At 48.2% G+C, this 15470-nt stretch overlaps 1 protein-coding gene across 2 annotated transcripts in view; it reads left to right on the top strand.

Moving 5' to 3' along the window:
- The window catches only part of ASB4 (ankyrin repeat and SOCS box containing 4), a 58446-nt gene that overhangs the window by 27450 nt on the left and 15526 nt on the right, over nucleotides 1-15470 (top strand). For both annotated transcript variants that reach the window (XM_063921367.1, XM_063921368.1), the window contains exon 2: nucleotides 11306-11605. In XM_063921367.1, the coding sequence (XP_063777437.1) occupies nucleotides 11306-11605 (300 nt within the window). The remainder of the gene's footprint in view (nucleotides 1-11305; nucleotides 11606-15470) is intronic.

Here is a 15470-nt window from a genome sequence, read left to right as displayed (position 1 = left end):
GCCGTTTCTGGGAAAAACGCGGGAGTGTCTGAAGAAACGGGGAGCGTCTGAAGAAACGGGGGAGTGTCTGGGCGAACGCTGGGTGTGTTTGTGACGTCAAACCAGGAACGAAACTGACTGAACTGATCGCAGTGGCAGAGTAAGTCTGGAGCTACTCAGAAACTGCTATTAATTTTCTATTTGCAATTCTGCTAATCTTTCGTTCGCAATTCTGCTATGCTAAGATACACTCCCAGAGGGCCGCGGCCTAGCGTGTGCAATGCTGCTAAAAGCAGCTAGCGAGCGAACAACTCGGAATGAGGGCCATTGTTTATTCCTTTTGGATGGCACTGGGGCTGTGTACATCATTTATATAGAGCAGGCCTGGCCAACCTGTGGCTCTCCAGCTGTTGTAAAACTACAAGGCCCATCATGCCTTGCCACAGTTTTGCTATTAGGGAATGCTAAAACTGTGGCAGGGCATGCTGGGATGTGTAGTTTCACAACATCTGGAGAGCCGCAGGTTGACCAGGGCTGATATAGAGTGCCGGGCTTGCATAACATTTGTGTGTGTGTATATATATATATATATATATATATATATACATCTTATGGTTTCCAAAAAGGCTGCAATGTTTTTTCAGATACCATAATTTACTTTGGCATCTCACAGTTATCATGACATGTTTTGTTTCCATTGGACATTGATACAACACACAGTATTTCAGAATCATTTGCTTCTGGTGAATCTTGCGTATGTGAATCTGGTTAGAAAAATGTCCTTATAAGGGGGGTACTCACGGCGCGATATTCTAAGCAATCTGACTAGATTGCTTAGAATATCGGGATGATCGCTCCGTGTGTAGCCCCCTCGGCGATAGCGATGCGCGGCCCCGCACATCGCTATCGCCGCTGCTAGATTGGCCTGCATGCAGGCCAATCTAGCAGGTCGCTCACTTCACCCGCTGGGTGAAGTGAGCGGCCCCCCCGTCTCCCCCCGCACGCTCAGCACAGATCGCGCTGTGCTGAGCGGGAGGAGAGATGTGTGCTGAGCGCTTCGCTCAGCACACATCTCTCCTATATCGGCCCGTGGGTACTGGGCTATAGTCATATAATCTTACCAATGAATTACTGCATGCATCTGTATTAAGGGGGTACACACAGAGAGATCCGTTCTTAAAATCTAAGCAATCTGACTAGATTGCTTAGATTTTAAGCACGGATCTCTCGTATGTACGCCCTCCAGCGATAGCGATGCGCGGCATGCAGGCTCAATCTAGCACATTGCTCATGAGCGCCCCCCCCCCCTCCCCCCCCCCCTTTCCCCCCGGTCACCCCTCCTCACTCTGTGATAGATTGCTCAGCACACATCTCAGCCAGTGTGTACTGGCCTGTACAGTAAATGTACAGACAAGCCTTGACAACAATTGTCTTTTTTGTATATCTATATATTATCTATCTATTTATCTATATGTATATACACAAAAATATAATTCTCCCGTAGCTCTCACTAAAGGTCCCCATGGAGACACATGGGGAATATTAGGCTAGGAAGACACAGGGGTGTGATGAGGCTGGAGAGAAGGGGGGGGGGGGGAGTATAAGGCTGGAGAGACACAGGGGGGCATGAGGCTGGAGAGAAAGGGGGGGGAGCATGAGGCTGGAGAGATGGGGGAGCATGAGGCTGGAGAGACACAGCGGGGCATGAGGCTGGAGAGATACAGGGGAGGCACGAGGCTGGAGAGACATGGGGAGCATGAGGCTGGAGAGACAGTGGGCAGGGGCATGAGGCTGGAGAGATGGGGGAGCATGAGGCTGGAGAGACACAGGGGAGCATGAGGCTGGAGAGATACAGGGGAGGCACGAGGCTGGAGAGACATGGGGAGCATGAGGCTGGAGAGACAGTGGGCAGGGGCATGAGGCTGGAGAGATGGGGGAGTAGAGGCTGGAGAGACACAGGGTAGCATGAGGCTGGATAGATACAGGGGAGGCATGAGGCTGGAGAGATACAGGGGGAGGCACGAGGCTGGAGAGACATGGGGAGCATGAGGCTGGAGAGACAGTGGGCAGGGGCATGAGGCTGGAGAGATGGGGAGCATGAGGCTGGAGAGGCACAGGGGGAGGCATGAGGCTGGAGAGACATGGGGGGCATGAGGCTGGAGAGGCATGGGAGGGACATGAGTCAGGATTGTCATGAGGCTGGACAGGCATGGGAGGGACATGAGTCAGGGGTGGCATGAGGCCGGAGAGATGGAGGGTGTTCATAAGGCTGGAAAGACACAGGGGATGGACATGAGGCTGGAGGGACATGGGGGAGCATGAGGCTGGAGAGACACAAGGAAGATGTGTGACATCCCACTCCGGAGTGAGTGATGCCCCTTTAGCACAGGAGAGGGTTACAAACTGTAGCTATGATTGTGTCTCTTGTGAACTTGGTAAACTGTGGCAGTCTGGGGTTCTGCACTTTCAGCCCGGGTGCTAGGCAACCAAGGCTGTACAAAAGGGAACAATCTGGAGGGCGTTGAGACCCAGGGATGCTGACTATGCCCAGGGAGAGAGCGGAAAAGCAGAGAGGCAACAGATTGGCTAAAAGAACGGGATGTGATGTCAGACGGCAGAGGAGCCTGAGAGAGACTGGAGGAGGACGGAGCCAGTGCACGGAGTACTACAGAGGCAGAGACCGGCGCTCCACATGTATGGAGCAAGTGTTCTACACCCCGTCATCCAGTGAAGCTCTGGAGAGAGAGAGAAAGTGCAACTGTGCAAGGAGGTGGCTCAGAGCGGTGTGGGGATTCCGCTCAGTAACCAGGCAGTAGTGACTGGAGAAGAAGGGAAGCGGATAGCGCAGTGCTACGCTGCCGGACAGAGTAACCTGTATGAGGCTGCGCATAGAGAAGCAGATCATCTCTACAGCCGTTGGACACGTGAGTCTGGCTAGTTTCGCTGAGTATTCTAACAAGTGAAACAGTCACAGACACCATCTTGAGCAGTTGAGAACTGGGTGTAAGCCCCATAGTTGGCCTCTGGAGGAGAGTAAAGTAATGTCAAGGCCCCGGCCTTCCGCGCAGCAAACTACAAGGCTGACAGATAATGAATAAGAAAAGAGACACTATGGTCACTAATGACTGAACAGTGCAGCTGCTTAACACACTATAATAAAACCGGGACTCTGCTATTCCAGTGGAACTGACATTTACTTATTAATGAACCTTGTGAAGTGATTCCTGACACTGCAGCGCCATCTGGTGGTAGTAATTAAAAATAGAATCATTCCCTTTCAAGCAGAAAGGAAACTCAAGGGAGAACTTCCAGATTGAGATTGTCGCTTAAACAAGTATCTTGTTAGAACTTCTTCCGGACACCGCCCGTGTCATTGCACCTGGTAATACTGACAGGGATATTCAATTTGGCCCAAAGCTGGCGGGTGATAAGTATCGCCGCCAGGGGCTATTTAATTGGCCCCGATAAGCCGGCGCGTGCCTATTGGGGGTTTTGCTTCACCTTCCTCCAGCAGGCGAAGCAAAATGCCCGATAACAGCCCCATTTTCATCTGAAAACGGGGCTATTTCACCCGAAAACACACAGATTTCACTGAACCTGTGTGTTTATGGGTGTAAAAGGACTTTTCTCTGACGTCCTAGTGGATGCTGGGAACTCCGAAAGGACCATGGGGAATAGCGGCTCCGCAGGAGACTGGGCACAAAAGTAAAAGCTTTAGAACTAGCTGGTGTGCACTGGCTCCTCCCCCTATGACCCTCCTCCAAGCCTCAGTTAGATTTTTGTGCCCGAACGAGAAGGGTGCAATCTAGGTGGCTCTCCTGAGCTGCTTAGAGTAAAAGTTTAAATTAGGTTTTTTATTTTCAGTGAGTCCTGCTGGCAACAGGCTCACTGCATCGAGGGACTAAGGGGAGAAGTAGCGAACTCACCTGCGTGCAGAGTGGATTGGGCTTCTTAGGCTACTGGACATTAGCTCCAGAGGGACGATCACAGGCCCAGCCATGGATGGGTCCCAGAGCCGCGCCGCCGTCCCCCTTACAGAGCCAGAAGAGCAGAAGAGGTCCGGAAAATCGGCGGCAGAAGACGTCCTGTCTTCAATAAGGTAGCGCAATAAGGTAGCGCACAGCACCGCAGCTGTGCGCCATTGCTCTCAGCACACTTCACACTCCGGTCACTGAGGGTGCAGGGCGCTGGGGGGGGGGCGCCCTGAGACGCAATAAAAATACCTTAGATGGCAAAAAATACATCACATATAGCTCCTGGGCTATATGGATGCATTTAACCCCTGCCAGTTTTTCCTTAAAAAAGCGGGAGAAAGGCCGCCGAGAAGGGGGCGGAGCCTATCTCCTCAGCACACTGGCGCCATTTTCCCTCACAGCTCCGTTGGAGGGAAGCTCCCTGACTCTCCCCTGACTCTCCCAGGGTAAAACAAGAGAGGGGGGGGCACTAATTTGGCAGATAAATCAATACAGCAGCTATATAAGGGAAAAACACTTATATAAGGTTATCCCTGTATATATATATAGCGCTCTGGTGTGTGCTGGCAAACTCTCCCTCTGTCTCCCCAAAGGGCTAGTGGGGTCCTGTCCTCTATCAGAGCATTCCCTGTGTGTGTGCTGTGTGTCGGTACGTTGTGTCGACATGTATGAGGAGGAAAATGGTATGGAGGCGGAGCAATTGCCTGTAATAGTGATGTCACCCCCTAGGGAGTCGACACCTGACTGGATGGTCTTATGGAAGGAATTACGTGATAGCGTCAGCACTTTACAAAAGACTGTTGACGACATGAGACAGCCGGCAAATCAGTTATTACCTGTCTCAAACACCGTCGGGGGCTCTAAAGCACCCGTTACCTCAGATGGTCGACACAGACCCAGACACGGACACTGACTCCAGTGTCGATGGTGAGGAAACAAACGTATTTTCCAGTAGGGCCACACGTTACATGATCACGGCAATGAAGGAGGTTTTGAACATTTCTGATACTACAAGTACCACAAAAAAGGGTATTATGTGGGGTGTGAAAAAACTACCCGTAGTTTTCCTGAATCAGATGAATTAAATGAGGTGTGTGATGAAGCGTGGGTTTCCCCCGATAAAAAACTGCTAATTTCTAAAAAATTATTGGCATTATACCCTTTCCCGCCAGAGGTTAGGGCGCGTTGGGAAACACCCCCTAGGGTAGATAAGGCGCTCACACGCTTATCAAAACAAGTGGCGTTACCGTCTCCAGATACGGCCGCCCTCAAGGAACCAGCTGATAGGAAGCTGGAAAATATCCTTAAAAGTATATACACACATACTGGTATTATACTGCGACCAGCAATCGCCTCAGCCTGGATGTGCAGTGCTGGGGTGGCTTGGTCGGATTCCCTGACTGAAAATATTGATACCCTGGACAGGGACAGTATATTATTATTAAAGGATGCATTTCTATATATGCGAGATGCACAGAGGGATATTTGCACTCTGGCATCAAGAGTAAGTGCGCTGTCCATTTCTGCCAGAAGAGGGTTATGGACGCGACAGTGGTCAGGTGATGCGGATTCCAAACGGCATATGGAAGTATTGCCGTATAAAGGGGAGGAGTTATTTGGGGTCGGTCTATCGGACCTGGTGGCCACGGCAACGGCTGGGAAATCCACCTTTTTACCCCAGGTCACCTCTCAGCAGAAAAAGACACCGTCTTTTCAGGCTCAGTCCTTTCGTCCCCATAAGGGCAAGCGGGCAAAAGGCCACTCATATCTGCCCCGGGGCAGATGAAGGGGAAAAAGACTGCAGCAGGCAGCCTCTTCCCAGGAACAGAAGCCCTCCCCCGCTTCTGCCAAGTCCTCAGCATGACGCTGGGGCCTTACAAGCGGACTCAGGCACGGTGGGGGCCCGTCTCAAGAATTTCAGCGCGCAGTGGGCTCACTCGCAAGTGGACCCCTGGATCCTGCAGGTAGTATCTCAGGGGTACAAATTGGAATTTGAGACGTCTCCCCCTCGCCGGTTCCTGAAGTCTGCTTTACCAAGGTCTCCCTCCGACAGGGAGGCGGTATTGGAAGCCATTCACAAGCTGTATTCCCAGCAGGTGATAATCAAGGTACCCCTCCTACAACAGGGAAAGGGGTATTATTCCACGCTGTTTGTGGTACCGAAGCCGGACGGCTCGGTGAGACCTATTTTAAATCTGAAATCCTTGAACACTTACATACAAAGGTTCAAATTCAAGATGGAGTCACTCAGAGCAGTGATAGCGAACCTGGAAGAAGGGGACTATATGGTGTCTCTGGACATCAAGGATGCTTACCTCCATGTCCCAATTTGCCCTTCTCACCAAGGGTACCTCAGGTTTGTGGTACAGAACTGTCATTATCAGTTTCAGACGCTGCCGTTTGGATTGTCCATGGCACCCCGGGTCTTTACCAAGGTAATGGCCGAAATGATGATTCTTCTTCGAAGAAAAGGCGTCTTAATTATCCCTTACTTGGACGATCTCCTGATAAGGGCAAGGTCCAGGGAACAGTTAGAGGTCGGAGTAGCACTATCTCAAGTAGTACTACGACAGCACGGGTGGATTCTAAATATTCCAAAATCGCAGCTGATTCCGACGACACGTCTGCTGTTCCTAGGGATGATTCTGGACACAGTCCAGAAAAAGGTGTTTCTCCCGGAGGAGAAAGCCAGGGAGTTATCCGAGCTAGTCAGGAACCTCCTAAAACCAGGCCAAGTGGGTGTACCAGTCAGTGTATGTGTTCCCTCCTCTGCCTCTCATACCCAAGGTACTGAGAATTATAAGAAGGAGAGGAGTAAGATCTATACTCGTGGCTCCGGATTGGCCAAGAAGGACTTGGTACCCGGAAATTCAAGAGATGCTCACGGAGGACCCGTGGCCTCTACCTCTAAGAAAGGACCTGCTCCAGCAGGGACCCTGTCTGTTCCAAGACTTACCGCGGCTGCGTTTGACGGCATGGCGGTTGAACGCCGGATCCTGAAGGAAAAAGGCATTCCGGATGAAGTCATCCCTACCCTGATTAAAGCCAGGAAGGATGTAACTGTGCAACATTATCACCGTATTTGGCGTAAATATGTTGCGTGGTGTGAGGCCAGGAAGGCCCCTACAGAGGAATTTCAACTGGGTCGTTTCCTGCATTTCCTGCAAACAGGACTGTCTATGGGCCTAAAATTAGGGTCCATTAAGGTTCAAATTTCGGCCCTGTCGATTTTCTTCCAGAAAGAACTAGCTTCAGTCCCTGAAGTTCAGACGTTTGTCAAGGGGGTACTGCATATACAGCCTCCTTTTGTGCCTCCAGTGGCACCTTGGGATCTCAATGTAGTTTTGGGTTTCCTAAAATCACATTGGTTTGAACCACTCACCACTGTGGACTTAAAATATCTCACATGGAAAGTGGTAATGCTGTTAGCCCTGGCTTCAGCCAGGCGTGTCTCAGAATTGGCGGCTTTATCCTATAAAAGCCCTTACCTAATTTTTCATACTGACAGGGCAGAATTGAGGACTCGTCCTCAATTTCTCCCTAAGGTGGTTTCAGCGTTTCACTTAAACCAGCCTATTGTGGTACCTGCGGCTACTAGGGACTTGGAGGATTCCAAGTTGCTGGACGTAGTCAGGGCCCTGAAAATATATGTTTCCAGGACGGCTGGAGTCAGAAAATCTGACTCGCTGTTTATCCTGTATGCACCCAACAAGCTGGGTGCTCCTGCTTCTAAGCAGACTATTGCTCGTTGGATTTGTAGTACAATTCAGCTTGCATATTCTGTGGCAGGCCTGCCACAGCCAAAATCTGTAAAAGCCCATTCCACAAGGAAAGTGGGCTCATCTTGGGCGGCTGCCCGAGGGGTCTCGGCTTTACAACTTTGCCGAGCAGCTACTTGGTCAGGGGCAAACACGTTTGCTAAATTCTACAAATTTGATACCCTGGCTGAGGAGGACCTGGAGTTCTCTCATTCGGTGCTGCAGAGTCATCCGCACTCTCCCGCCCGTTTGGGAGCTTTGGTATAATCCCCATGGTCCTTTCGGAGTTCCCAGCATCCACTAGGACGTCAGAGAAAATAAGAATTTACTTACCGATAATTCTATTTCTCATAGTCCGTAGTGGATGCTGGGCGCCCATCCCAAGTGCGGATTGTCTGCAATACTTGTACATAGTTACAAAAATCGGGTTATTATTGTTGTGAGCCATCTTTTCAGAGGCTCCTCTGTTATTATGCTGTTAACTGGGTTCAGATCACAGGTTGTACGGTGTGATTGGTGTGGCTGGTATGAGTCTTACCCGGGATTCAAAATCCTTCCTTATTGTGTACGCTCATCCGGGCACAGTATCGTAACTGAGGCTTGGAGGAGGGTCATAGGGGGAGGAGCCAGTGCACACCAGCTAGTCCTAAAGCTTTTACTTTTGTGCCCAGTCTCCTGCGGAGCCGCTATTCCCCATGGTCCTTTCGGAGTTCCCAGCATCCACTACGGACTATGAGAAATAGAATTATCGGTAAGTAAATTCTTATTGTTACCGGCCGAGCTAAATAAATAGCCTGGCCGCAGCACCCGAAGAAACATTGGGGGGTTTTACTCCCGATGTCTCTTCGGCCCAAATTGAATATCCCTATTATTCTGCATCTACTAACTTCTGCATGTTATATCGACTCCAAAGCTACTTGAAGATTTATAACACTAAAACCCTGTGCACAGGTCTAAGTCCAGAACTGGGATATTGAGTGTACTACGTAAGCGCGGGTACCTGATGCTAGAATTCATGAAGTTATTGAGAATTGTTGTGACAATATAGTGTTGTATTATTTAAATGTTATTCTGGGACCGCATCAGAGATACTCGATTATTTGGCTTTAGTTATATCCCACAGTCAGGTTGTTCTTAGTACCACACTTCAGAGAGTGTAGTTCAGCACTGTCTAAAAGTCCTGCATTTCAAGCCACCCATACTGTAGCCCTAGAATGGCTGTGATTATTGCCTATTTCTGCAGGTAAAACACTAAGTGGCTCAGAGGTTGCCACTACGTTAGTACAGAGAAAGGACCAGGCAGATATCAATAATAAGTAATGTTTGTAACAGAAGCTATCATTATTAAAATATGTTCTTTACTGGGTTGCTGCCGTGATAGCACATGGAATACCTCGTAAACGTATAAAGTGTTTTGGTGCTAGTCCACATCCCAGCAGTGGCACACACAGGGTCGGACTGGTCCACAGGGGTACCAGGGAAACCACCGGTAGGCCCCACTGCCTGAGGGCCCACTCCTTCCTCTAGGGATCAGGTTCCAGACTGTGCCCTTCATACCCCAGTCCAACACTGGCCACACACATTGATTATCGAGTTGAATTAACATGCATTACTAACAATTGTTGTCTTCCATGCTCAAAAGAGTGTGGATAAAACACATTCCAACCTCTCCGCGAAGAAAGTAACAGTATCATCGTTCAACTGAAATCTGGTAATGGTATTGCCACAAGTGATTAGTCCTAGAGTACCACAGGTGCATGATGCTAAAGAGACAGGGGTGGCATGAGGCTGGAGAGACACAGTGGGATCATGACGATGGAGAGATACAGAGGAGGATCATGAGGTTGGAGAGACACAGAGAGTTTATGAGGATGAGAGGCACAGGAGAGGGGCAATAGCAGCACCTTGTGCCACGACCCTGGGTGCATGACGTCATGATGTCATGCTGAGGTGGCAATGCTACTAGTAACAGATCATGCTCAAATTGATTTAGGGGGCTGTACAGGGTGCAGCGTGCATGTCTGGAGTGTCCAAAGGAAATGGCGGCACTGCAGCAGTGATTGTAACTGCGGGGTGCCATTCCAGGCAGGGGCATATTAAGAGAGAAGGGGACACGTGCAGTCTCCATCTGGACCCACACCTCTTTAGCCAGTGGTCTACTACCCATGCACAGGTCTCTGGGAGAACAGTGCAGTGGCCATTTCCACAGTGATCTTATTACTGCGCATGCAGAGCCGGATTAAGAGGGGGGTCCCGGGGATAAGTACCCCGGGCCCCCTTTTTTCAAAGAGCCCCCCGTCGCCACCGCAGATCGGAACAGAGATCCGATCTGCGGTATTGCCCTGCGCTCCCGGGAGCCGGCGCCATACGCAGCGACAGGGCAGCTCAGCGATAGCCATCCCTGGCGCCTCTGGCTTCCGGCTCCCGGCGGCAGCTCCACTGCCTGTGATAGAAGGACAGCTGAGCGACGGCTCAGCTGTCCAATAGTGTGAGGAACAGCAGCCTGCGGCTCAGTCATTGGCTGGGCGCGCAGGCTGCAGGGAAGGAGGAGGGAGGAGTCGGACAGCCTCCCGTGGACTCCGTGGAGGCAGCAGCAAGCCCAGCACCCATTCTCAGCCAGCTCAGGGGACTCCTTGACTACCTGTACCTGTGCAAAAGCACATAAAAAACGTAAGGCTGCATTACAGTATGTTCTGGGTTTTTATATATATATATATATAAATATATATGTGTGTGTATATATAATATATATATACACACACACACACACACACACACACACACGCGCGTGTGTGTGTGTGTATGTATGTATATATATATGTATATATATATATGAATATATATGTGTGTTGTGTGTGTGTGTGTGTGTGTGTGTGTGTATATATGTATTATAGTCATATTTATCATAGGCGTGCGCACGGGGGGGGGGGTGCCTGGTGCACACAGGCACCCCCTAATGTCCAGCACCCCCCTCACACACGCCTGTAGCTGACTCATTGCCGAGCGCGCAGTTCTATTCCTGACTGTGACTACACTGTACGCCCGACAGCCCGCTCTCTACGGCCGCTCGCTACGCCCGCCCACACCCGCTCTCTACACCCGCGTCCATCATCCACCCGACCCTTCCCTCTCTACACTCGCCCTCTATGCTCGGTCAGCAGGCCCGGCAACAGACATGCCGCTGCAGGGGGCGGTAGAGGGTACATTTGTCAGCAGCACCTGCTACCGGAACCCACATGATTTTAATTTAAATCTTAGGGCCCCCCTGTCTTAAGTACCCCAGGCCCCCCGAAGCCTTAATCCAGCTCTGTGCGCATGCACCAATCTCTGGAAAGGTGACCACCACGCCATTTTAACTGTATTTGTGTAGCACTGCCGCTGCAGACCCAGGACTCAGGAGAGGTAAGTATTAAAGGACATTGGTGCAGGATGTGCGGGAACTGTGCAGGTCTCTTAGCACCACTGTCCTGGAAGAATTCAGCAAAGGTTGCTACTATTCACTGTCTTTTCAAGGGCATATAAGGAGCAGTAAACACAATACATAGATGTTTGCTAAACTTGAAATATATATACCTTTTTTTTATTATCCTGTAGGTCACTGGTTGCCTAGTTTTAAATTAGCATCATCGTGGGCGACAGGACTGCACATTACAGTTATGCTGGGACACCTGGAAAGTCTACTGGTACTTCTGGAACATCAAGCGTCTATCAACATGAAGCCAAATGGGAAGACACCTTTACACGTAGCATGTGAAGTAGCCAATCTGGACTGTGTCAAGATTCTCATAAGCCATGGAGCAAAACTCAATTCCTTTTCAATGAGTGGACATGCACCTTTACATTACTGCAAAACCAAGGAGTCTGTGAAGTGTGCCAAAGAACTGGTATGGAGTGGTAAGAGAACATAAGTAATATGTTCCTCTATTTTATGGTCTGGGCTTATGCAAATGAAATGGGGGATGACTTGTTATGTCCTGTGTTTTGCTTTTGTTTATAAAAAAAACAAAGCATCATGACATTTTTTACATAATACTAATAATCAATATGACCACTAATAGCTGTAATACGTTTTTGGTTAATTCCCACTTCTAGAGTTTTTTGCCGCTTTGTTGAAGACTGCCTGCTGCTAATACTTAGTGCAAGTCCTTTCTTGTTGATTTATTATTTATTTATTTGTTAGCAGTTTCTTATATAGCGCAGCATATTCCGTTGCGCTTTACAATTAGAACAACAGTTATAGAACAAAACAGGGCAAAGACAGACAGACATAGAGGTAGGAAGGCCCTGCTCGCAAGCTTACAATCTATAGGGAAATAGGTATTGATACACAAGGATAGATGCAACCTGTTACATAATGTTTCCCCGGATTGCTAGCTTCTTAGTGGGTTGTATGATATGATCACCCAGCAATGTTGGAAGACAAAATGTGAGGTTATGGGGACTGTGCAGAGGGAATGTAACTGGATAGGGAAGCATTGACGGTTATGTGGGTGGGTCAGGAATTTGGTAGGCTTGTCTGAAGAGATGAGTTTTCAGGGAACGTTTAAAGGTTTGGAGACTAGAGGAGAGTCTTCTTGTGCGTGGGAGGGCATTCCACAGCGTGGGTGAAGCCCGGGTAAAGTCCTGTAATTTTGAGTGGGAACAGGTAATACATCTGGATGAGAGACGCAGATCTTGTGCAGAGCGGAGGAGTCTGGTAGGGAGATATTTTGAGATGAGTGAGGAGATGTATGATGGTGCAGTTTGGGTAATAGTCTTGTATGTAAGTAAAAGTATTTTATATTTGACACGGTAGAATACCGGTAACCAATGGAGAGACTGACAGAGCGGATCAGCAGACGAAGAACGTCTGCCGAGGAAGATTAGCCTCGCAGCTGCATTTAAAATGGATTGAAGTGGTGAGAGCCTATGTTTGGGAAGACCAGTAAGGAGACTATTACAATAATCAATGCGGGAGATGATGAGTGCATGGATCAGAGTTTTTGCAGTGTCTTGTGTAAGATAAGGGCGTATTTTGGATATGTTTTTAAGGTGCATGTAACATGATTTATAGACAGATTGAATGTGTGGAACAAACGACAGTTCAGAGTCAAGGATGACACCAAGGCAGCGAGCTTGTGGGGTAGGGTGGATAGTTGCATTGTCAACAGTTATGGCAATATCAGGTTGGTAACTACCCTTAGCTGGTGGGAAAATAATTAATTCTGTTTTGGAAATGTTGAGTTTGAAATGGCGAGATGACATCCAAGATGAAATGGCAGACAGGCATCCAGTGACACGAGCCAATACAGATGGTGATAAATCTGGGGAGGATAGGTAGATTTGAGTATCATCAGCGTACAAATGATACTGAAATCCGAAGGAGCTGATTAGTTTACCAAGAGAGGAGGTATAGATTGAGAAAAGCAGAGGACCTAAGACTGAGCCTTGCGGTACTCCAACTGATAGAGGTAGAGAAGAGGAGGTAGAATCAGAGAAGTGAACACTGAAAGATCGATTAGATAGGTAGGATGATAACCAAGTAAGGGCTGTGTCCTGAAGACCTAGGGACTCTAGTGTTTGTATGAGAAGAGAGTGGTCAACAGTGTCAAAAGCAGCAGAGAGATCTAGAAGAATAAGTAGTGTGTAATGGCCTTTTGATCTAGCAGTGACCAAATCATTCACTACTTTGGTCAGTGCCGTCTCCGTGGAGTGTTGGGCACGAATGCCTGACTGAAGTGGGTCCAGTAAGTTGTGGGAGTTAAGAAAGTGTGTAAGGCGAGTGTAGGCAAGTCTCTCAAGTAGCTTGGAGGGACTGGGTAGCTGAGAAATGGGACGGTAGTTAGAGAGTGTGTTTGGGTCAGAGTTGTGTTTTTTTCAGAATGGGAGTAATCACTGCATGTTTAAACAGAGATGGAAAGATGCCAGTAGAGAGAGAGAGATTACAGATTTTAGTTAAGGTTGGGATAAGCACAGGAGACAAACTTTTGCTGACCTGTGAGGGTATAGGATCAAGAGGAGAGGTAGTGGAGTAGGAGGATGAAAAGAGTGTTTATACTTCATCTTCACTTGTGGGATCAAATGAAGAGAAAGTGCCAGAGGGTTCAGATAGGGATTTGAGCAGGTCACTGGCTGAGTTAGAGCATACCATTTCATCTCGGATTTTATCAATCTTATCCTTGAAGTAGGAAGCAAGTTCTTGTGCACTGATAGTAGCTAGTGGGGGAGGTGAGGGAGGGTAAAGAAGTGATTTAAATGTATTAAAAAGTCGTTTGGGGTTGGTGGCATGATAAGAGATGAGAGATTGGAAATATGTTTGTTTGGCAGTGTCCAGGGCCTGACGATAGGAGTGGTAGGTAGTCTTATATGTGAGAAAGTCACTTGGATTCTGAGATTTCCGCCACTGACGTTCTACCTTACGTGACAGTTTTTGTAGGTTTCTTGTTGATTTAGATTGCCATGGTTGGCATCTAAGCCTACGTGGAGTGTGATGGGTAGCTGGAGCCACTTCATCAAGGGCACTCTCTAGGGTCTGGTGCAGGTGTAATACAGCAGTGTCAGGTGTAGTAAATGTAGAGATTGGTGAGAGCAGTTGTTGCAGAGAAGTGGAAAGTTGTTGAAAATGTATATTGTTAGTATTTCTGCGTGTTAGAGGAGGCTTGCTTGGTTTTAGTGTCCTAGAATTTAAAGTAATAGAAGAGATTGTGAAGGTGATCAGGTTGTGATCAGAGAGAGGGAAAGGAGTGTTAATGAGTTGGGAAACTGAGCAGAGCCTGGTGAACACAAGATCAAGGCAGTGGCCCTCCTGGTGTGTAGAGGAGTCGGACCATTGGGTTAGGCCAAGAGAGGAGGTTAGAGAGAGGAGTTTGGATGCATGAACAGATTGTGGACTGTCAAGAGCTATATTGAAATCGCCCATAATGATGGTGGAGATGTCAGAGGATAAGAAGTGTGGGAGCCAGTTGATTTACGTTTCCATCAACATTTCCCTTCTGTTTCAGTAGCACAGATCCGTTTTTACTGTGAATTTTAAGCAGCCTTGAAACACTAGATTTACTGGTTCTCAACACAGACAGCAGTATCAGGAAATTACTGATACTGCTTTTTATCTAGTCCCTACATTTAAAACCACAGAAATGCAAGGACATATTTTGTCCCTATTCATCTGCACACCACTGTAATAGTTTCTAATTTATCACAGATTTTTTTTCGTTATCAAAGGAATTAATTCTTAAACCATTGCTTGCTCCTAAATTCCTAATGAAGGTTAGTTATTCTCAACTATCTGTCAAATTGCAGCAAGCTGGTGTACTATTTGAAGTATCAAGAAACAGGCCAAAAAGCCACTGTCGCACATACATGTACAAATGTCACAAACCCCAGTGGCCTGTGTACAATAGCCATACTACTTTTTCGCTTATAGTAGTTTTACTTGTGTATATAAGATGCACATTATGGGGGTTAGCAAACCAATAAAAGTTAGCAATTGGGTAAAACCATGCTGCGCTGCAGGTGGGGCAGATATAACATGTGCAGAGAGAGTTAGATTTGGGTGGGGTGTGTTCAAACTGAAATCTAAATTGCAGTGTAAACATAAAGCAGCCAGTATTTACCCTGCACAGAAACAATATAACCCACCCAAATCTAACTCTCTCTGCACATGTTACATCTGCCCCACCTACAGTGCTCCATTTTCTGGTTTGCTAACAAACCTGAATAACCCCCTATGAGCGAAAAACTATTCGGCACGGCCGAGTTGCCCGGGACCTAGTATGCAGAA

Source organism: Pseudophryne corroboree, chromosome 5 (genome assembly GCF_028390025.1).
Source record: "Pseudophryne corroboree isolate aPseCor3 chromosome 5, aPseCor3.hap2, whole genome shotgun sequence".
NCBI lineage: Eukaryota > Metazoa > Chordata > Amphibia > Anura > Myobatrachidae > Pseudophryne > Pseudophryne corroboree.
Note: the sequence above shows the minus strand (reverse complement) of the source record. Positions and strands in the feature narration are given on the sequence as shown.